The sequence below is a fragment of the Protopterus annectens genome, chromosome 4.part0, assembly GCF_019279795.1.
Source record: "Protopterus annectens isolate FY-2018-M chromosome 4.part0, PAN1.0, whole genome shotgun sequence".
In the NCBI taxonomy this organism is placed as follows: Eukaryota; Metazoa; Chordata; order Ceratodontiformes; family Protopteridae; genus Protopterus; species Protopterus annectens.
In genome coordinates, this window is record NC_056733.1 from 879,722,817 (window position 1) to 879,746,235 (window position 23,419).

At 43.5% G+C, this 23,419-nt stretch overlaps 1 protein-coding gene across 1 annotated transcript in view; it reads left to right on the top strand.

Annotated features, from left to right (window-relative positions):
• SMPD4 (sphingomyelin phosphodiesterase 4) overlaps positions 1 to 23,419 on the top strand; it is a 1,415,848-nt gene that overhangs the window by 477,551 nt on the left and 914,878 nt on the right. Inside the window, exon 10 of the mRNA XM_044068837.1 lies at positions 7,176 to 7,228. Within this exon, the coding sequence (XP_043924772.1) occupies positions 7,176 to 7,228 (53 nt within the window). The remainder of the gene's footprint in view (positions 1 to 7,175; positions 7,229 to 23,419) is intronic.

The following is a 23,419-nucleotide window of genomic DNA, read 5'->3' on the forward strand; positions in this document are numbered from 1 at the left end:
GTCGGCTGCTGTCTTCTCTTCTATGATGTCAGGTTGTCAGGGGTATAAAACATGCAGCCATCGCCATTTTCTTTAGTCTTTCTTGCCGCGCGGTGCCCGAAGCAGAAGCATTTCGCAAGTGCCGGTCGACCGACTACTGAAATATTCGAGTTTGAGTTTCAGAACCAAAGTCTTCACTAAAGCTAAGTACCCCGTTGGGAAAATTTTTTATTGCTTTTTACCGATGTCAGAAAAAGTTAATAATTGTATTACTTGTGGGAAGCAAATACCTCATAAGGATTTCCATTTATACTGTATTCCTTGCCTAGCCCCTGAACACAACGTGCCTGGTTGTCGGTTTTGTGCTAGATTTAACCAACACACTATTAAGCGTCGGTATATTTTTGCATCAAAGTATTTTGGAAACAGATTTTTAACTACCCAGAAATGTCATCGGATAGCAATCTGACTACCGGAGTACATAAGAAATGCAAAGAAAAGGACAGAGAAAGGCAGTCAAGATCCAAAACAGACGACGAGGCTTCTCCCAAGCCAGTCGCCGGTATTCATTGAGGCGCCTTCGCAGCCCCTGATACCCGCTACCTTCGAGTTGCAGGCCTCTACCGACACCCATGTAGAGTCCTGCATGCCGCAAGACACTCAAGGTATTGGACCAACGGATGTATCTCCCTCGGATGGGTCCGGAGCCGCTGTGCAGGTACCGGCTCCTGAGGGTTTATTCAGACCTCAACATTTGTACATCAAACTGACGACCGCTGCAAAACCAAAGACAAAACCAACTTCTAAACCTAAAAAACCGATGCATGAGCCACGTGCACTGGCCTCTATGCCTAAAAAACAGATGATCAAAATGGCTGAAGACCTTATTACCTTGATCAGGGGTTCCCATCCCCCTCCAGATAAGAGGCCTAGGCAAGACACTGATTATGAATCTTCAGATCAGGTTTCTATTTCTTCTGATTCCTCTTCTGATCAGGAATTATCTATACCTCCCTATGAAGATTCTGATGCTGAGGAGTCTATTCCATCTGCATCTCTTCCTGAGGATTATTCATTTGGAGACACTTTGCATACTTTGAGGGAGCATTTTCACTGGAGAGTCAAGACTTCTCAAAATCAAAAAAGAGGCTCAGGGATTTCCTTCTCCCTCAGCACAAGCCTTTAGCCATTCCCCCTGTTTTAGACATTGTGGATGATGTGTTTTCAGAGTCGAGCTTGACCCCTGACTCCTTACCTCCGGCTCCCAGTAAGCCTGACAGATATTACAGAGTCCCCGACTCACATACTTTTTTATTTAGAAACCCTGCTTCTGATCCTGAAACTATTTCACAGGGTCCAAAGGGAGATAAGGCCTCAACAGCAAAAAACCCTACCCCCTCTGACAGAGATTCTAGGGCACTGGACAGATGGGGAAAAAAGGTTTATACATCTGCAACCTTGGCAATCAGGGCCTTAAATTGTCAATTTCATATGCTTAAATACCAACAACACGTCATGGGATTGCTGAAACAGAAAATGATGTTGATTTCAGAATGTGCAGAAAATAAAGAATTGCAGGAATTATTGCATGCAGCTGAACAAGTTGGAAAGCATACTTTGCAATGTGGTTTTGATTCTTTACTTTACAATGTGGTTTTGATTCTTTAGAGGCCTCCTGCAGGGCCGCTGTTACTGGATCTGTGATTAGAAGGCATGCCTGGTTAAAGGAACAAAATTTGCCTGATCATGTTAAAGCTAAATTGCTAGATGCACCTTTACAGCATGATTCTCTGTTTGGTATTAAGGCAGAAAAGGTTTTAAAGAAAATGGAAGACAAAGCTAAGTCTTTGCAAACTGTTAAAGATTTCTTACAAGTGCAGCCACCAAGATTCAGTAGACACTAGCCTACAAAAAATTGGTCATTTCCTGTGTCAGACAGAGCTCAAAGGGGCAAATTCAGACACCCTAAGGGTTCCGGGTACCAGGCTCAAGACTCGTACAGGTCAAAGCAATGGGGCGCATCCACCTCCAAATCTGGGGGAGATAAAGCACAAACCTACAGAAAGCAATCCCAATGACTTCCCACTGCCTACACCAAGCACTTATCTTTTGGCAGCACCCATAGGGGGAAAATTAGCACTTTTTGCTCAAAATTGGCAGTTAATAACCCAGGACAAGTGGGTACTAAACATATCACAGGGATACAGATTCCATTTCCACACTCTGCCAATGACAAATGGTTGGCCAAATCTGCTAAAAAATCAATGGGCAGCGGCACATATACATGTTACGTCCCTCATGGATATGGGGGCCATTCAGACAGTACCAGAACATGAAAAAGGACAAGGTTTTTACTCAAGGCTGTTCTTGGTACCCAGAGAGGACAAGGCCTGGCGGCCAATACTGGATTTATCGATTTTGAACACATACCTGGACATTCCAAAATTCAAAATGCTCACTTTGCAGCAGCTTCTGCCCATGCTGGGCAAGAATGCTTGGCTAGTGACTTTAGACGTAAAAGAGGCATACCTGCATGTCCCAATAAGACAGTTGTGCGGAAGATACCTCAGATTCAAGGCTGGCTTAATGCATTACCAATTCTCTGCACTGCCCCTTGGCTTATCTACTGCGCCCACGGTCTTTACAGAGTGCCTGGCACCAGTAATTGCATTTTGCAGACAAAGAAGTATTCAAATATATCCTTACTTGGACGACTGTCTCATTCAAGCAGAGAACAAGGACACTCTTCTACGACACCTGGTGTTTGTGAAAAGGCTTCCAACATGCCTAGGGTACACAATAAACGAAAAGAAATCACAACTGGTACCTTCTCAAAAGATAACATTCCTGGGTGCAAGATTGAATGCAACTGCCCAGATGGCTTACCTCACGCCAGACAAACAAAAGCAACTGACAACTTACTTCAAACTGATGGCAACAAAACCCCAGTCTTCTGCAAGACAAATTCTGCAGGCTCTGGGCTTCATGGCATCCTGCATCCTACTAATTCCATATGCAAGACTGCATATGAGGAAACTTCAATGGTACCTAAAAAGTTTATGGAGTCAACATTCACACAGTCTGGAAACAATGATTCCTCTCATTCCCTGCCTGCAACAGGAGTTTCTATGGTGGGCAAAGGCCTGTCACCAAAACATGGGACGGCCCTTCACTCTACCCCCTGCCAGCCAAACCTTCACAACAGATGCATCAGATTATGCCTGGGGGGCCCACATGGCAGAAAGATGCATTCAGGGCATATGGGCACCAAATCAAATGCATCTACATATCAACCAGAAAGAGATGCTGGCTGTTCAAAATGCCCTAACAGCCTTCAAGGACTTACTTCATCCAGGACAACTACTGATAGACTGACAACACCACAGTCATGTAGTATATAAACAAGCAAGGGGACACACACTCATACCCCCTTTGCAGATTAGCCATGGCACTGTGGGACACAGCTTTGACCTACCAGATACATCTTCAAGCTCAATTCCTGCCAGGAAAACAAAACACTCTGGCAGACCATTTAAGCAGAAACCTTATGGATCCTCAGAAGTGGAAACTAAATCCACAAGTCTTCAGCATGATAACAGAGAAATGGGGGAGCCCAGACATAGATCTATTTGCCTCTCCTCAAAATTATCAACTGAAAAGATTCTGCACAAGGACTTACCAAAGACAAGAATGGAAAGTGGTCACCCTATCCTTCAGTTGTTATGCCTTTCCTCCTCTGCCTGTTCTACCCAAGGTCCTCCTAAAAGTCAGACAAGAGAAGCCAAAGATGATATTAATTGCCCCGGACTGGCCCCGCCAATACTTGTACCCAATCCTAAGGATCTTGTCTCAATACCCAGCTTGGACCTTACCTCAAAAACCACAACTACTGTACCAGCAAAGCAATCAGATCCTGCACAATCAACTACAGACTCTGAACTTGGCAGCATGGCTAATCCTGTAATCATACAAACGACACCTCTCAGTAAAGCTGTGATGGATGTCATTTTGGAAGCCAAAAGGCCTAGTACTAGAAAATGTTATGTTGGCAAATGGAAGAGATTATGTGCTTGGAATCAAGCACAAGGAACTGATACAACAGAACCGCATATTCTTCAGATATTACAATACTTAACTGATATGCTTGACAAAGGTCTATCTTTCTCATCAATCAAAATCCATGCCTCTGCCATTTTGGCTCATTACAATTCAGAGCCACCAATCTTTTTTCATCCTTTACTAAAGCAGTATCTTAGAGGAGCCAAAAATTTAAGGCCTCCTAGAAGATCACCATTACCTGCATAGGACCTCAATTATGCTTTGGAAAAGCTCACACTGCCTCCATTTGAACCAGCTGCTACCTCTGATATAAAGTTCTTATCATGGAAGACAGCTGTGCTACTAGCAATTACTTCAGCAAGAAGAGTTTCAGAGCTACAGGCCCTCATGGCTGTAGAGCCTTTTATCATATTTTACCCAGACAGGGTGTCTCTGAGGACAAATCCTACTTTTATGCCTAAGGTCGTTTCCAGTGTGGCTCTTAACCAAACAGTTCATCTGCCAATTTTTTATCCAAATCTGCAGAACAAAGGGGAGAGAATTCTGCGTTCCTTGGACGTACACAGACAGCTAAGATTCTACTTGAGCAGGACTAAAGCTCTAAGGCAAACTGAGCAATTACTAGTGTCATATGCTGCAGGATCAGAAGGAAAGGCTATTTTAAAGCAGACAGTTTCAAAGTGGATAAGCCACTGCATCCATTTCTGCTACTTACACCATGGTAAACCTTTGCCCAGTGGCATTAGGTCTCATTCCACCAGTTCTACGGCTACTTCAGCAGCCTTTCTCAGAGGAGTACCATCCAAAGACATTCTAGAGGCTGCTACTTGGAGTTCTGTTCACACATTTACAAAGCATTGCCATTTGCCGCTCCACTCTAAGTCCAGGGCAGGCTTTGCCACTGCAGTTCTGCAGGGCCTTATAGCTGCACCTAATGCTGTTTAGCTCCAGCCTCCCAACCATAGCTTTGGGATTCTACCCAAATGTAATGACTGCAACAGTGAAACACAAAGAACATAGTACAGTTGTGTACACTTACCATAAATGTAGATGTTCAAGTGTATTCACTGTTGCAGTCCAGGTTATCCTCCCGCCCATCCCCCTGTCATTCTGAAGTTTATCTTTCCTTCTCTATCTTCTACAACCTATGTGGTGTATTTGCTTGTAGATGAAGGTAAAGTTTATATTGATGCATGTGTGTGTGTATATATATATATATATATATATATATATATATATATCATTTTGCTACCTTTTTGGGGGCACCTGACATCGGGGGCAAGAAAAACTAAAGAAAATGGTGTCTGCTGCATGTTTTATACCCCTGACGACCTGACGTCATGGAAGAGAAGACAGCAACCGACGCAGGACCCAAGACTTTGGAATTCATCCGACTGAGGGCAACCTGCCAGCAGATTACCCAAATGTAATGACTGCAACAGTGAATGCAGTCGAACATCTACATTTATGGTAAGTGTACACAAGTGTACTTTACTTAGGGCAAGATAACACATCAGTATTGAAATACTGCTACAGTGACCAGTAGGACATCTACTGTTATATTAAGTTTTTACACAAATGTGCTATTCTCTGATTATCTGGGTGTCTTACAAATAGATCCATGCATATTGAAATGAATATCCAACTGGCAGAACAATGGGCCATCCTTAGTTAAGCTGGCAAACTCCTTCTCTGAAAGTATGACTGCAGCCAGTGGTGTGCCCCAGGACTCAGTACTGGGCACCCCTCCTTTTTGACATCTAACTCTGCAATCTCCAACTTAGAAATCAGGACTTTTGGGTAAGTACGTTTACAGACACCTGCAGACTGGCGCATATTCAAACCATTTGTCAGATAGAAGTCTAGAATGGCTTATGCTTTGTATGCAGTATTCCCCTTTTCATATTAATTTTCCCATATTAGGACTATATAGCCATCCTTTAAAGCCTCACATATTTAAAGAATGTTCCTGTTGTGATCCTTGAAACTTCGTGTTTATCACCTAAGATGTTTCATTCTGTCCTTGGATACCCTGTGAACTTTTAGCAATTCTGGTGATGTTTCCTACTCCACACTGTATTACACCTGAAATAGCTTCTTTCTACTAGACAGAACTTATTGCTAAAGAAGGCTATATAGAGCATTCACTGAGCAGGTACGTATTTATATAGTTAGACCAATTGGATGGTCTGTGCCATAGCAAGATCTGAAGATTCACATGCTTGTCAGACAGGCATAAACTGAATGAAACTTGTCAGTTGTGAAGTTTTTGGCTCAGTCACACCTGTTGGCTGTAGTATTCATTCTTGCTCTTCACAAGGTTTGCTTATTATAGGTAAATGTTAAAAAAAAAATTAGGGCTCATTATACAAGTATGTTACCAGAAATCACAAGTTCTTAACTTGGATATGCATGTGTATACTTCATCTCAGAGAATACTTGAGCTGTTGACTTTGAATCATGTACATTGTGTGAGTTTTGTTTTATTTTTAATCTGAGTATTCATAAGAAATGTTAATGTAAGCTAGTTATTAATATGAATCTTGAAGTTTCGTTTCTCAAAAACATTCCAGTTTGCTTAAGTTAGTAGGTAGTTACTAGACAGGTTGCCCTTGCAGGACATTTTAAGCTTGGCTAATTTTCTTGTTAAAGGCGAGAATCAAACCCTGTACTTGTGTGTGGAATGAGCACCCTAACCATTATACCAGTCCCCAACCCCCAAAGCAAAACCTGCTCGTCATAGGTAATTCATTTTAATTGCATTTAACTGTATAACCAGAACTTTACATTTGTACTAATTGTATACAAATGTAGCTAAAACTGTTTTGCAGGATCGAAGTGTTGTATTTGCCACACACCTAAGCTTGAGGTGAATTTTGTATTTGATATGCTTCATTGGATTACATGGTCCCAAAGTATTAGTATATATGTTAACCAGAGCCAGTGTCCAGAAGTGGACTCTTGTGGTTTCTCACAGTTCAGCTCAACCTATTTACATCTGTGTTAAGAGGAGTGACAATACCCTGAAGATGGAAGGTGTTTCATCTTTCAGGGAGAATCAGATTTTGAGTTCTGTCATCTGTCTTGCATTTGTGAACATGTGCATTAATTGTTAATCCTTAACTGTCTCTGCACAGATCCTTTTGAGTACTACATTTTTCATTTTGCATATAGTCTTCTCACATATAGAGTAAGTATGACACTGATTTATCAGGAAGATTTGTACCTGTATTGAAGGTTTTCAGACGCTAACACCAGCTGCATGCTGGGAGGGAGGCTTAAATGTGAACTGGCACATTGTTTACATGTTGATTTATTTCTTTTTCTTTCTTTTTTTTCTGTGGAGTGATGTGAAGTTGACAATGGGTGAAGAGAAACCGATAATGTGCTAATCATTTGCAAGCTGTTGATGTGGAGGTATGCACAAAGTCATCCTTCTACAGTGATAGCTATTCCACATAATCCAAATAGAAACTATGGTGATACAGGATATCAAGCAACATAAACCAAATTCTGCAGATTGGGCTCTGATAACTGTATCAGCAGCTGACCCGTTGTAGGCAGAACAGCTTGAATATTAAGTAGAAAGGTGCAAAAAAACACTGATGAAGCTGTGCAAGACTTTGGTAGCTGGGACCAGATTATTTCTGTTTTATGAGGTGTTCATTTTTGCATGGGGATACTTGTACATTCTGAGGTCATACTGTGGAGTCCGCTTGGTCCTGTTTGTTTGGACTGTGATGCTACATAGGAAAATTGAAAGAATGCAGTTTGATTATACAGAAAAAGGGAGTAAACTGATTTAGATTTTTCTACTTGGTAAAAGCACTTTATTGCTACTGCTTCCACAAGTTGAGCTGTTTGCTTTCTAGTGTATGACAGCATTTTGCTTCTGGTAATGTAAGGAGGCCTTGTTCATAGGTAAGTGCTAGTCTAGCTCTCCTTGAAGGTAGTTTTAATCCTAGCCAATTTCCCCCACAAAAGTGAGAAAGAAACACTGTACCTTGTGTCTGTAAACACCTTGACGATTATTCTAACCCCCAATTTTGAGGGTCATGTTATAAGACGAGTAATTTAGGGAAACTTCTGCAGTTGTCAGCTTTTTGTGTCAGGGGAATAAAGATTACTTTAGGCTGCAGCTAGTTCATAGCAAGAGTAACTGGGGAAGAAGCAGAGCTTGGCTGAGCCAGTTTGGGAAGAAGTTGAGGCTAACCAGCTGATACTGTGGCCTAAATTATTGAGAGACAGTTTGTATTAGAATAAATCTTGGCTAAAGTGTGTGTGTGTGTGTGTGTATGTGGGGTATGTATTATACACATATATCTAAAATTTATGTACACAAACTAATATATATGTTTTAGTATCAAAATGTGGAATGGCACTTGCGCAAAGCTGAGATGGTTGAATGCGTGTTTTCCAGTTTCCATAATGCCAATTAATTTTATCTTATTTCTCTTGATGTCTGCAAGGCAAGTCTCTGAGCTGCAAGCTCTCATGGTGGCCAACCTTATCTGATTTTCCACAAGGGCATGCTTGTTTTACACATTAATCCTTCTTTCATGCCAAAAGTTGTTCTGTATTTACCCTGAATCAATTTTCCAGTTGTATTTCTGGAACCTAAAACAAGGGTGAGGAGATTCTGTATAACTTGGATGTGCGCAGGCAACTCGCGTACTACCTTCACAGAACTAGGCTACTCTGGAAAGCTGAACAGCTGTTTATTTCCTATTTTGCAGCTAAGAAGGGTCAACCTGCCTTTAAGCAAACAGTTGCTTGTTTGTTGTCTTTTTTTTTTTTTTTTGTAACTCTCACCTTGGAAAATGTATTCCAAGCAAGGTTAAGGCACATTCCACCAGAGCCTTATCCTCTTTGGTGGCTTACTGGAAAGAAGTGGACTGCAGAAGCATTATAGAGTCAGCAAACTGTTCCTCTTCATATCTTTACAAAGCACTACAAACTGGATTCATTCTCAAGTTATAGAGCAGACTGTGTGAGGACCATTCTTCAGGGGGCTTCTTGAGTCTCCGTCTTCCTCCTCCCTGTCAGTATAAGCTGTGGTAATCTGGCCATATAGCTAAATGCTGAACATTGTATGGTTGTGCAGGTAAACTTGTAACAGATGATGTTCATCGTGTTTCACTGTTGCAGTCATTACAACTCACTTATCCTGCTGGCAGGCTACCCTCAGTCGGCCCGAATTCCAAAGTCTAGGTCCGGCGTCGGTTGCTGTTGCCTTTTCCCTGACGTCAGTGCACCAGGGGTATAATATATTCCGCCAACGCCATTTTCTTCAGTCTTTCTTGCCGCGCGGTGCCCGAAGCAAAAGCAGTTCTCAAGTGCCGGTCGGCCGACTCCTGAGATTTTCAAAATCGAATTTCAGATCCGAAGTCTTCATTAAAGCTAAGTATCCCATTGGGGAAACTTTTTTCTTGCTGCAGACCGATGTCAGAAAAAGTTAACCATTGTATTTCTTGTGGGAAGCAAATACCTCATAAGGATTTTCATTCTTACTGTATTCCTTGCCTAGGCCCTGACCACGAAGTTGCTAGCTGTCGGTTTTGTGCTAGATTTAACCAACGCACTATTAAACGTCGGTACGATTTTGCCTTTCATTACTTTGGCCGAAGATTCAATTATATAATGCCGTCGGAACAGCCGACGACCGGAGTTTATAAAAAGCACAAGGAAAAAGAAAAGGACAGGCATCCGAGGTCCAAAACCGACGACGAGGCTTTTGCTAGGCCTGCCGCTGGTTCGCAAGTTCTCAGTGAGGCGCTTTCGCAGCCCCTGATGCCCGCTACCTCAGAGCCACAGGCCGCTTCCGACTCCCACATGGAGCCAACTAGGCCGCTGGAAACTCAACTATTCCCTCAGATGGGTCCGGAGCCGCTAAGCAAGCATTGGCTTCTGAGGGTGTTTTCAGACCTACACAGTTATATGTAAAGCCAACATCATCTTCAAAGGCAAAAACTAAAGCAGCTCTAAAGACAAAGAAACAAGTACAGCATTCTCCTGGACAGACTTCCATGCCTAAAAAAACAGATGCTTAAAATGGCCGAAGACCTTATTACTTTTATCAGGGGTCCCATCCCCCTCCTGATAAGAGGCCTAGGCAAGAGAGAGAATATGAATCTTCAGATCAGGTTTCCATTTCCTCTGATTCCTCTTCTGAACATGAATATTCCCTTCTGATGCTGAAGAATCCATCCCTTCAGCCTCGCCTCCTGAGGATTATTCTTTTGGGGAGACCCTGCATACTATGAGGGAGCATTTCCATTGGGAGACCAAGATTACTCTGAATGCAAGAAAAGGCTCAGAGACTTCCTTTTATTACCCCAGCACAGACCCCTTGCTATTCCTCCTGTTTTAGACATTGTAGATGATGTTTTTACAGAGTCCGGTCCATCTCCTGACTCTTTACCACCAGCTCCTGTAAAGCCAGACAGATACTACAGGGTTCCGGATTCACATAAATTTCTTTACAAAAACCCTGCTGCTGACCCAGAAACTATTTCTCAGGGTCCCAAGGGGGTCATGACTTCCACTGCATTCCCTTTGATAGGGATTCAAGGGCCCTGGACAGATGGGGAAAAAATATTTATACTTCTGCTACCTTGGCTGTAAGAGCTTTAAATTGTCAGTTTCATATGCTTAAATATCAGCAATATCTGATGTCACTGCTTAAACAGAAAATGTTGACAAATTCAGAATGTGCAGAAAACAAAGAAATGCATGATTTGCATGCAGCTGAACAAGTGGGAAAGCATACTTTGCAATGTGGTTTTGATTCGCTAGTGGCCTCTTGCAGGGCCGCAGTTACAGGTTCTGTCATTAGGAGGCATGCTTGGTTAAAAGAGCAGAATCTGCCTGATCATGTTAAAGCAAAACTATTAGATGCTCCATTACAACATGATGCATTGTTTGGTGTTAAAGCAGAAGTGTTGAAGAAAATGGAGGACAAAGCTAAATCTATGGAAACAGTGAAGATTTCTTACAGGTACAGCCTCCCAGATTTAGCAGGAACTGGCCTACAAAAGAGTTGGTTCTTTCCAGTGTCAGACAGGCCACAAAGAGGCAGATACAGATGCCCCAGAGGCAGATCACAGCCCCAAGGCTCATACAGGCCTAAGCAATGGGGTGCTTCTACCTGCAAAAGTGGAGAAGAAAAATCACAGCCATACAGGAAACAGTCTCAATGACTTTTCCCTACCAACACCAAGCACTTATCTTCTGGCTACTCCTTTGGGGGAAAACTAGCACTTTTCTCACAAAATTGGCACGGGATCACCCAGGACAAATGGGTCTTAAATATCGTATTTCAAGGCTACAGGTTCCACTTTCACACCCTGCCAAGGCCAAACGGTATGCCAAACCTGCCATGCAATCAACGGGCAGAGGCACAAAAACAAGTTTTATCCCTCACGGACATGAAAGCCATTCAACATGTACCACAGCAAGAGCAGGGAATAGGATTTTACTCAAGGCTATTCTTGTTACCCAGAAAGGACAAAGCCTGGAGACCAATACTGGACCTGTCTATCCTAAACACATTCCTGGATATTCCAAAATTCAAAATGTTAACTCTGCAGCACCTTCTGCCCATGTTGGGCAAGAAGACTTGGCTTGTGACTTTAGACCTAAAAGAGGCATACCTGCATGTCCCAATCAGACAATCATGCCAGAAGATACCTCAGATTTATGGCTGGCTCAATGCACTACCAATTCTCTGCACTGGCTTATCTACTGCGCCCAGGGTCTTCACAAAATACCTGGCAACAGTGATTGCATTTTGCAGACAAAGAGGAATACAAATATATCCATACTTGGACGACTTCCTTATTCAAGCAGAGAACAAGGACATTCTACTACAGCATCTGGCGTTTGTAAAAAGGTTACTAACAGGTCTAGGGTACACAGTAAACGAAAAGAAATCAAAACTCGTACCCTTTCAAGAGATAATATTCCTGGGTGCAAGCTTAAATACAACTGCCCAGATGGCTTATCTCACACCAGACAAAGGCAACTGACTACTTATTTCAAAATGTTGGCAACAAAGTCCCAGTTACCTGCAAGAAAAATTCTGCAGGCTTTGAGCTTCATGGCATCCTGCATTCTACTAATTCCATATGCAAGACTGCATATGGGAAAACTTCAATGGTATCTAAAAAGTGTTTGGACTCAACATTGCAACAGCCTGGAATCAGTAATTACCCTCATTCCCTGCCTGCAACAGGAGTTTTGATGGTGGGCAAAAGCCTGTCACCTCAACACGGGACAGCCATTCACCATAACCCCAGCCAGGCAGACATTGACAACAGATGCATCAGATTATGCCTGGGGGGCCCATATGGCAGGAAGATGTATTCAGGGCACATGGTCCACAAGTCAAATGCATCTACATATCAGTCAAAAAGAGATACTAGCTGTACAGAGTTCTCTGACAGCTTTCAAGGATCTACTTCATCCAGGACAACTACTGGTAAAGACGGACAATACTACAGTCATGTGGTACATAAACAAGCAGGGGGGCACACATTCCTACCCCCTCTTCAGACTAGCCATGAACTTGTGGGACACAGCATTGACTTATCAAGTACATCTGCAAGCACAATTCCTGCCAGGAAGGATAAATACTCTGGCAGACGAACTAAGCAAACCCACCTCCATAGGTATCACAAGGGATAAGAAACTAAGAGTAATGCTACTCAACGCCAGAAGTCTAAACCTCAAGATGCACGCACTCGAAACTCTCCTTAGCATGGAGAACATCGATATCTGTGCAGTAACAGAAACCTGGTTCAGGGCTCCCGAGAGCACCCCAGCACTACCAGGTTATACCTCATACCATGCTTTTCGGCCCCAAAACTTGGACCGAACCACAAAAGGAGGGGGAGTATCGATATTCATCAAAGATACCCACACCTCCAGGTTGGTGGCAAAGCACGAAGCATCAGAGACTATCCATGTGCAACTAACAGTGGGTAAAACTGCCTTCCAGTTTATAGCCTGCTACAGACCACCCTCCCAAACCCAGAAACCCCACTCGGCCTTCCTGAGAACACTGGAAAATATGAAGGTCTCTCCAAACACCATTATATTGGGCGACTTCAACTACCCAAACATAAACTGGGAGCATTACTCTAGCTCCAACACCCTAGCCCAAAGGTTCCTAGAATTTATAAACTCAAATGCTATGGAACAACTTGTTACCACTCCCACAAGAGGGGAAAACATACTGGACCTGATCATCACCAACATGGGGACTCTATGCTCCAGACCAGAAGTGTATCCCTCACTGGTAAGATCAGACCATAAACTAATCTCACTGGATATTCACATCCCGTCCCCACCCCCTGCCCAGAAAACCACAGTGAAAAACTTCTCTAATGCAAATTTCACACTCCTCAAAACCGAGGTGGAATCCTTCAAAGCCCCCGGGCCTGTGGAAAATACGGCCCAGACCGCAGAATCCTTTATAAACGCATTCTATGAACACCTTCAGGAATGCATGGATCATGCGATCCCAAATAAAACCAAGACCCAATCCTCCAAAGGCAGACGTCCTGTGTGGTGGACCCCAGCCATAAACAAACTATACAATAGAAGGAGGAAGCTACTAAATGATAGAGCAAAATCCCAAAAAGGGAAGGCATCACTGATCAGTATTAGCAAAAAACTACAGGCACTCATAAAATTGTCTAAGGCCAGCTTCGAGAGAAAAATTGCACAGGACACTAAGGATAATCACAAGGCTTTCTTTAGTTATGTTAGGAACCTGGGTGGTAATTCTCAGATATGCTCAGAATTAGTCCAAAATGATAAATACACCGAACCCACAGACATTGCCAACATCCTAGCTGACAGGTTCAGCGCAAACTTCTCCCCCCTCCCCACCAAAAGGGCAAATATCTATCCCAGCAGAGTGCTGCCCCCCTGACATCTCAGATGCTCAGGTAAGAGCCGCCCTCTCCAAAGCAAAAAACACAGCATCAGTGGGACCAGACGGTGTCCCGGGCTGCGTCCTACATGAACTCCAAGAAGAGCTAAACCCAAACATAAAACTACTGTTCAATCTCAGCCTTACTACAGGATATGTGCCCAAAGAGTGGCGTGCAGCAACAGTGGTCCCTCTCCATAAAGGTGGTGCCTCAACGGATCCTGGAAACTATTGCCCCATAAGCCTGACTAGCTTGGTCTGCAAAGCTATGGAAAGGATCATCATGGACCTCATAAATAAAGATATTGGGGACCTACAAACACTGGATCCTACCCAGTTCGGCTTTGTTAAGGGCAGATCCTGCCTCTTAAACCTGGTTGATTTCTTTGAAACAGTCACCAAGGCCATTGACGAGGGAAGGTGGTCCACACAGCCTACCTGGACCTCGCAAAAGCCTTCGATACAATACCCCACTCGGGCATTATAGATAAGCTCACCAGCTTAAATATAAACCCCTATGTCATTAGATGGATTGCAAACTGGCTCAAGGACAGAACCCATATGGTTAGAATTGCTGGAGCCATGTCAGACTCCAAACCAGTTACAAGTGGTGTCCCACAAGGCTCAGTCCTGGGACCTCTCTTGTTCGGTATATATTTCTCGGAGGTACAGGCCAACACGGAAGGACTGTGGCTGACCAAGTTCGCAGATGACTGCAAACTGGGCGCTATAATCGACACTCCAGCCGACACAAGCATCCTCCAAAAGGGCCTCATAGAAACAGACAACTGGTGCCAGAGCCATGGCCTCAAGCTAAATGCCAAAAAGTGTATAGTCATCCCCTCTGGCAAAAACAAAGTGCCCACAAATTACCACATAGGTGGTAATCCATTAAGTACAGAAGAAGTAATTAGGGACCTGGGGACCCAAGTTGATAGCAGTCTCTCATTTGACAACCACGTGGCCAAAGTGGTTAGAAAAACATTTTATATAGCCCACCTAATCATGAAGGGATTCACATCTAGATCAGGGGAGGTCATCGTGCCTCTTTACTCATCCCTCATCAGGCCCATAATTGAGTACAATGCCCCTGGATGTACCTTACCAGACACCTGCAGCAACTGGAAAGACCCCAAAAGTACCTCACCAAGAGGATCAAAGGACTCAAACAGATGCCATATGCTGCCTGGTTAAAGAAACTCCAGCTCTACTCAGTGGCATACCACCTGTTCAGAGGCGATCTGTGCCTGATGTATAAAACCATGTCCAACCCGGAATTAATGGACATGCTGCACCTCAGAAAATCCAAATCCCATCGAGCTACGCGCTCGAGAGACTTGAACCTCAGCACTGAAATAAATAGGACATGCTGGAGGGACAGTTTCATAACCCAGAGCTCTGCTCCCTTCACTCTGGAATAAAATCCCAGTCCAGGTTAGGCAGAGTCCCTCATTGACTCTATTCAAGAGGAATCTTGATGAGTGGATGGGAGATCATAGGTTTACCCCGAGTATCACTTCTGTGTCACTGTTAGACAGAGGCACAGTATATTAACCTCGAAAAAGGGCATAGCAAAATAAATTTAAAATGGGTGGCAAAAGCCAAACACATTCTGGCTAGGCTTATAAATGCCCTAGGGCAGATAGCCTAGTATGAACCTATGAACCCCACGAGTGGAAATTGGATCCACAAGTATTCAGCATGATAACAAAGAACTGGGGATGCCCGGACATAGACCTATTTGCCTCCCCTCACAACTACCAACTACAGAAATTCTGTACAAGGACTTACCACAAGCAAGCGTGGAAAGTGGATGCTCTATCTTTCAACTGGAAAAACCTAACAGTATATGCCATTCCTCCTCTGCCTCTCCTTCCCAAGGTACTCCTCAAGGTCAGACTAGAAAAGCTAAAAATAATACTGATTGCCCCAAACTGGCCCTGCCAGCACTGGTACCCAATCCTAAAGAGCTTGTCTCAAAGTCCAGCTTGGACATTACCTCAAATTCCTCACTTATTGACCCAACAAGACAGTCATATACTGCACAACCAACTCAGGACCTTAAACCTGGCAGCATGGCGGATACTGTAGCCATTCAAGACACACCTCTCTCAAAAGCAGTGATGGATGTTATTTTGGAGGCCAGGAGGCCTAGCACCAGAAAATCATATGCAGAAAAATGGAAGAGATTCTGTGCCTGGAATCAGGCACAACGCATTGACACAATTGTTCCAAATATTCCTCAGATTTTGCAATACTTAACTGAGATGCTGGATAAAGGCCTTTCCTTTTCATCAATTAAAATTCATGCCTCTGCCATTTCAGCTCATTACAATACAAATCCACCTATTTTTTCACATCCATTACTAAAGCAGTACCTCAGAGGGGCCAAAAACATAAGACCTCCAAGGAGAGCCCCAATACCTGCATGGGACCTCAACTATGTCTTGGAAAAACTCACACTGCCTCTGTTTGAGCCAGCCTCTGCAGCTGATATAAAATTCTTATCCTGGAAAACAGCTCTGCTCCTAGCAATAACCTCCGCTAGACGAGTCTTGAGTTACAGGCACATATGGCTGTGGAAACTTTTATTACTTTCCATCAAGACAGAGTTTCTCTGAGGACAAACCCTACATTTATGCCTAAGGTAGTGTCCAGTGTGGCCCTTAACCAAACAATTCATTTGCCTACCTTTTACCCAAACCCACAGAATAAGGGTGAGAGACTTCTGCATTCTTTGGACATTCACAGACAGCTGTGCTTCTACTTGGACAGAACCAAAGCTTTCAGAAAGACTGATCAGCTTCTAGTGGCATATGCTGCAGAATCACAAGGAAAGCCTATCTCAAAACAGACCGTTTCAAAGTGGATAGGCCACTGCATTCGTTTCTGCTATTCTCAGCATGGCAAATCAGTGCCTAAGGCTATTAGGCCACATTCAACCAGAGCAGCAGCCACTTCAGCAGCCTTCCTGAGAGGAGTACCAACCAAAGACATCTTAGAGGCTGCAACTTGGAGTTCAGTGCACACTTTTACAAAGCACTACCACTTACCTCTCTACTCAAAATCCAGGGCAGGCTTTGCCACTGCAGTTCTGCAGGGCCTGATGGCCTCTCCTAATCCTATTTAGCACCAGCCTCCCAACCTTAGGTTTGGGATTCAACCCAATTGTAATGACTGCAACAGTGAAACACGATGAACATAGTACAGTTGTGTACCTACCATAAATGTAGATGTTTTAGTGTTCCGAGTGTATTCACTGTTGCAGTCCAGGTTACCCTCCCACCAACCCCCTTTTTCTTTGCTGGGATTTATCTCTATTTCTCTATTCTATACAACCTATGTGGTGTATTTGCTTGTAGATGAAGGAAAAGTTGTTTTTTCTGTATGCATGCTTATTGGCATAATTTAGCCTACCTTTTTAGGGGCATCTGACATCTGGGGCAAGAAAAACTGAAGAAAATGGCGTCAGCTGCATTTATTATACCCCTGGCGCACTGACGTCAGGGAATAGGCAACAGCAACCGACGCTGGACCTAGACTTTGGAATTAGGTTCATAGGTTCATATATTAGTACTAGGCTAATTGCCCTTGCGAGCCATTCGAGCCAATTCGGGCCGACTGAGGGTAGCCTGCCAGCAGGATAACCCAGTTGTAATGACTGCAACAGTGAATACACTCTAGCATCTACATTTATGGTAGGTACACAACTGTACTTTTGAATGATCCTGCTACAGTAGCCACTGCCTATCTCTATCCCCCTTATTTTTTTTTATTTCTGACACCAAGGTGTGGACACAGGGTTTCTGCATATCTAGCACTGACCTCTTTCAGAACTGTATCCTCTCTCGCTCGGTTGGCAAGAAAACACTGAAGGTTGTGGTGCCCTAACCCTTGATTTTACTCAGATCTACTTGAGCAGATAACTGTTTGGGTGCATGGAAGGTGCTCTTAAGTCTGGAAGTTGGTAGGCTTTTATATCCTATGCATGATATAACTCGTATAGCTAAAGCTACTGCAGCAGCGATCATTCAAACTTCTACTGTTATGGCAAGTTTATTTGACAAATGTGGTTACCCAGATAACTGCCCTGAAGGGGACTTTTCTTATATTTATATTGCATTTGGAGTTATTGCTTTGTTTCCTAAATGACAGGAAATGTGAAAAAAAAAACATGCATTAGGTTTAGGAAGTAAATATTCCACAGAAACTTACACTACAGTGCACAGTGTACCCAATTATCTTTGGTGTGCTTTGTGTAACCAGTGAATCATAAAACATTGGGCACTATCTTGCCCTGAGTTCTTATCAGTGAAGAGGGCCTTTGTCCGGTCTGTGTTCACCATGGTGTCCGCCAGGTCATCTGTATGCTGCACACAAAGAAAGAAGTTATTGAGGAACCTGAAGGAGAAGAGATTTTGAGAGGCAGAAGATACTGCTTGGGGATTCTGTAACATTGTGATCCTTCTATAAATAAGTAACATTCGTTAGATACCAATATAATTATCTTTGTGTTTAATACTTGTACAGTAATTTTACAAAACTGTGGAAATAAATTCAAACACTTGTAAATGGTTACTACTTCACATATACTGGCAATAATCAGAAGTTTATTTACACAGCACGTAAATTAAGTTAATGTATATTCATTTATCTTAAACTGCAAATCAAATGGGTAAATTGTAACATTGCTTATAGGTTCATAATTAGTTACTAGACATGCTGTCCAGTAGGCCATTGAGGATCCAAGCTCAATTTCCTCAAAGCACTGTCTTAGTTAAGTGTCTTGGTCAGATTCACGCAGTAGGCGTATGAAGGCCGAGGGAATCAAACCCTGCACTGCAGGAAGCAGCTCATAAATGGCTTATAGCCTTACTCTGAGCTAACAGCCAGAAGGTTTTAACTGAAGAGACAGAACAGCATGATGTTCATCGTGTTACACTGCTGCAGTCGTTACACTTGGGTTATCCTGCCGTCAGGCGGGCCCGCAGTCGGCCAGAGTTCCAAAGTCTCAGTCCGGCGTTGGTTGCTGTCGCTTCTTCCCTGACATCAGTGTGCCAGGGGTATATAAGATGCATCCGACGCCATTTTCTTCAGTCTTTCTTGCCGCGCGGTGCCCAAAGCAGAAGCAGTTCGCAAGTGCCGGTCGGCCGACTCCTGAGATTTTCGAAGTCGAATTTCAGATCCAAAATCTTCAATAAAGCTAAGTACCCCGTTGGGGAAACTTTTTTCTTGCTTCAGACCGATGTCAGAAAAAAGTTAATAATTGTATTTCTTGTGGGAAGCAAATACCTCATAAGGACTTCCACTCCTGTATTCCATGCCTAGGCCCTGATCACGACGTCACTAGTTGTCGGTTTTGTGCTAGATTCAACAAACGCAATATAAAAAGACGTTTTGATTTTGCTTTGCACTACTTTGGCCGAAGGTTCAATTATACTATGCCGTCTGATCAACCGACGACCGCAATTCAGAAAAAACGCAAAGACAAGTATAAAAACAGGCATCTGAGGTCCAAAACCGACGAAACCTCTTCTAGGCCAGTCACCGGTTCTCAGTGAGGCGCTTTTGCAGCCCCTGACACCGGCTACCTCAGAGCCACAGGCCGCCTCCGACTCCCACGTGGAGACAACTAGGCCTCTGGAAACTCAAGGTATTGGGCCTACGGAAACTAATCCCTGAGATGGGTCCAGAGCCGCTGAGCAGGCATCGGCTTCTGAGGGTGTTTTCAGACCTTCACAACTTAAAGCAACAGCCAAGACAAAAGTACCATTGAAGACAAAGAAGCAAGTACAGCATTCTCCTGGACAGTCCTCCATGCCTAAGAAACAGATGCTTAAAATGGCCGAAGACCTCATTACTCTAATCAGGGGGTTTCCATCCCCCTCCTGAGAAAAGGCCTAGGCAGGATACAGACTATGATTCCTCTGATCAGGTTTCAATTTCCTTTGATTCCTCTTCAGACCAGGGATACTCTCTACCCCCCTATGAGGACTCTGATGCTGAAGAATCTATCCCATCAGCCTCTCCTCCTGAGGATTATTCTTTTGGGGAAACTTTACATACCATGAGGGAGCATTTCCACTGGGAAAGTCAGGATTATTCAGAATCCAAGAAAAGGCTCAGGGATTTCCTTTTATTGCCTCAGCACAGGCCTCTGGCTATTCTGCCTGTGCTAGATATTGTGGATGATGTGTTCTCTGAATCCAGCTTATGTCCTGATTCTTTGCCCCCTGCACCAACCAAGCCAGATAGGTATTATAGAGTCCCTGACTCTCACAAGTTTCTTTATAAAAACCCTTCTGCTGATCCAGAAACCATTTCCCAGGGTTCAAAAGGGGTTAAGGCTTCCATTGCAAAAAATCCAGTACCCTCTGACAGAGATTCCAGAGCTTTGGATAGATGTGGGGAAGAAAGTGTACACTTCTGCAACTTTAGCAGCAAGGGCTTTAAATTGCCAGTTACACATGCTTAAGTACCAACAATATTTAATGGCTCAGTTAAAACAGAAAATGCTTGCAAGCTCAGAAGCTCCTGACTATAAAGAAATGCAGGATTTATTGCATGCAGTTGAACAGGTGGGAAAACATACTCTGCAATGTGGTTTTAATTCCTTAGAGGCCTCTTGTAGAGCCGCAGTTACAGGTTCTGTGATATGAAGACATGCTTGGTTAAAAGAACAGAGTTTACCTGATCATGTTAAGGCAAAATTATTGGATGCTCCTTTACAGCATGATACCTTGTTTGGTGTTAAGGCAGAAGAGGTGTTAAAATGGAGGATAAAGCTAAATCTATGCAAACAGTCAAGGATTTCTTACAGGTACAGCCACCTCGATTTAGCAGAAATTGGCCAACAAAGAATTGGTCCTTTCCAGTGTCAGACAGGCCACAGAGAGGCAGATACAGATGCCCAAGAGCAGATCTCAACCCCAGTCCTCTAACAGACGATGACAGTGGGGCACCTCAACCCCAAAAGGAGGTGAGGACAAGTTTCAACCTTACAGGAAACAGTCACAATGACTTCCTCCTTTGTACGCCAAGCACTTCCCTTTTGGCAGCCCCCTTAGGGGGAAAACTAGCACTTTTTTCTCAAAACTGGCAATCACCCAAGTCAGATGGGTACTGAATATTGTGTCTCAAGGTTACAGGTTCCACTTTCATACTTTTCCAAGGCTAAAAGGAATGCCAGACCTGCCACAAAATCAATGGGCAGAGGCACAAAAACAAATTTCAGCCCTCATGGACATGAAAGCTGTTCAAAAAGTACCACAACAGGAACAAGGACAAGGATTTTACTCAAGACTCTTCCTGTCCCCAGAAAGGACAAGGCCTGGAGGCCCATACTAGACCTTTCAATTCTAAATACTTACCTGGATATTCCGAAATTCAAAATGTTGACATTACAGCAGCTTTTACCCATGCTGGGCAAGAAGGCTTGGCTCGTTACTCTGGACCTCAAAGAGGCATACCTGCATGTCCCTATCAGACAAAATTGCAGAAGATACCTCAGATTCAAAGCTGGTACAATGCACTACCAATTCTCTGCACTCCCCTTTGGCTTATCTACTGCGCCCAGAGGCTTTACAAAGTGCCTGGCACCAGTAATTGCATTTTGCAGACAAAAAGGAATTCAAATATATCCATACCTGGACGACTGCCTCATTCAAGCAGAGACAAAGGACATTCTTCTACAGCATCTGGTGTTTGTAAAAAGGTTGCTAATTTCTCTAGGGTACACAGTAAACGAAAAGAAGTCAAAACTAGTGCCCTCACAACAGATTATATTTCTGGGTGCCAGCTTAAATACAACGGCCCAGATGGCTTATCTCACGCCAGACAAACAAGTTTAACTAACTCAATATTTTCAATTACTGGCAAGTAAGTCCCATCTCCCTGCAAGAAAAATTCTGCAGGCCCTGGGATTCATGGCATCCTGCATACTACTAATACCATATGCCAGACTGCATATGAGGAAATTACAATGGTACCTAAAAAGTATTTGGACTCAACACTCTCACAGTTTAGAAGCAGTAATACCAATGATTCCCTGCTTACAACAGTAGTTTCCGTGGTGGGCACAGGCATGTCACCTAAACAAGGGTCAGCCTTTTACCCTTCCCACAGCCAGGCAGACTCTAACAACAGATGCTTCGGATTACGCCTGGGGAGCACACATGGCAGGAAAATGCATTCAAGGCAAGTGGACCACAGACCATATGCATCTTCACATCAATCAAAAAGAGATGTTGGCTGTTCAAAATGCCCTAACAGCTTTCAAGGACCTTCTACATCCAGGACAATTATTATTAGACAGACAACACCACAGTAATGTGGTACATAAACAAGCAAGGGGGCACTCATTCTTATCCCCTGTGCAGGCAAGCCATGACCTTGTAGAACACAGCTCTAATGTATCAAGTTCATCTGCAAGTACAATTCCTGCCAGGAAAGAAAAATACTCTGGCAGACGATCTAAGCAGAAATATCATGGACCCTCACGAATGGAAATTGAATCCACAAATCTTCAGCATGGTAACACAAAAATGGGGATGCCCAGACATAGATCTTTTTGCCTCCCCACTGAATTGCCAACTACAAAAATTCTGCACAAGGACTTATCACACACATGCATGGAAAGTGGATGCTCTCTCGTTCAGCTGGAAAAGCCTAAAAGTTTATGCCTTCCCACCACTGCCTCTCCTTTCAAAGGTACTCCTAAAAACCAGACAAGAAAAACCACAGATGATCCTGATTGCTCCAGACTGGCCACGCCAGCACTGGTACCCAATCTTAAAGAACTTAGCTCAAGGCCTACCATGGATTTTGCCTCAAATTTCACACCTTCTGACTCAACAAAACAATCAGATCCTGCATGGTCAGCTCAAAACCCTAAAGCTGCTGCATGGCAGATTCATTAGTCAAACAGGCAACACCTCTCTCTAAAGCTGTTATGGATGTCATTTTGGAGGCCAGGAGGCCTAGCACCAGGAAAGCTTACTCAGAGAAATGGAAGAGATTCTGTGCCTTGACCCTCTTGTCCCAAACATTCCTCAGATTTTACAATACTTAACTGAGATGCTGGACAAAGGCCTATCCTTCTCATCAATTAAGATCCACGCCTCTGCCATTTCAGCACATTACAACACGGATCCTCCTTTATTCTCTCATCCCTTGCTAAAGCAGTACCTCGGAGGGGCTAAAAACATAAGACCGCCCCGGAGAGCTCGAACACAAACTTGGGACCTCAATTTCGTTTTGGAAAAACTGACCCTGCCACCTTTTGAGCCAGCCAATACAGCCGATCTAAAATTTTTATCATGGAAAACAGCTGCTCTTCTGGCAGTAACTTCAGCACGAAGAGTCTCCGAGCTACAGGCATTAATGGCAGTGGAACCTTTTATAATTTTTCATCAGGACAGGGTTTCTTTAAGGACAAAAACCCCA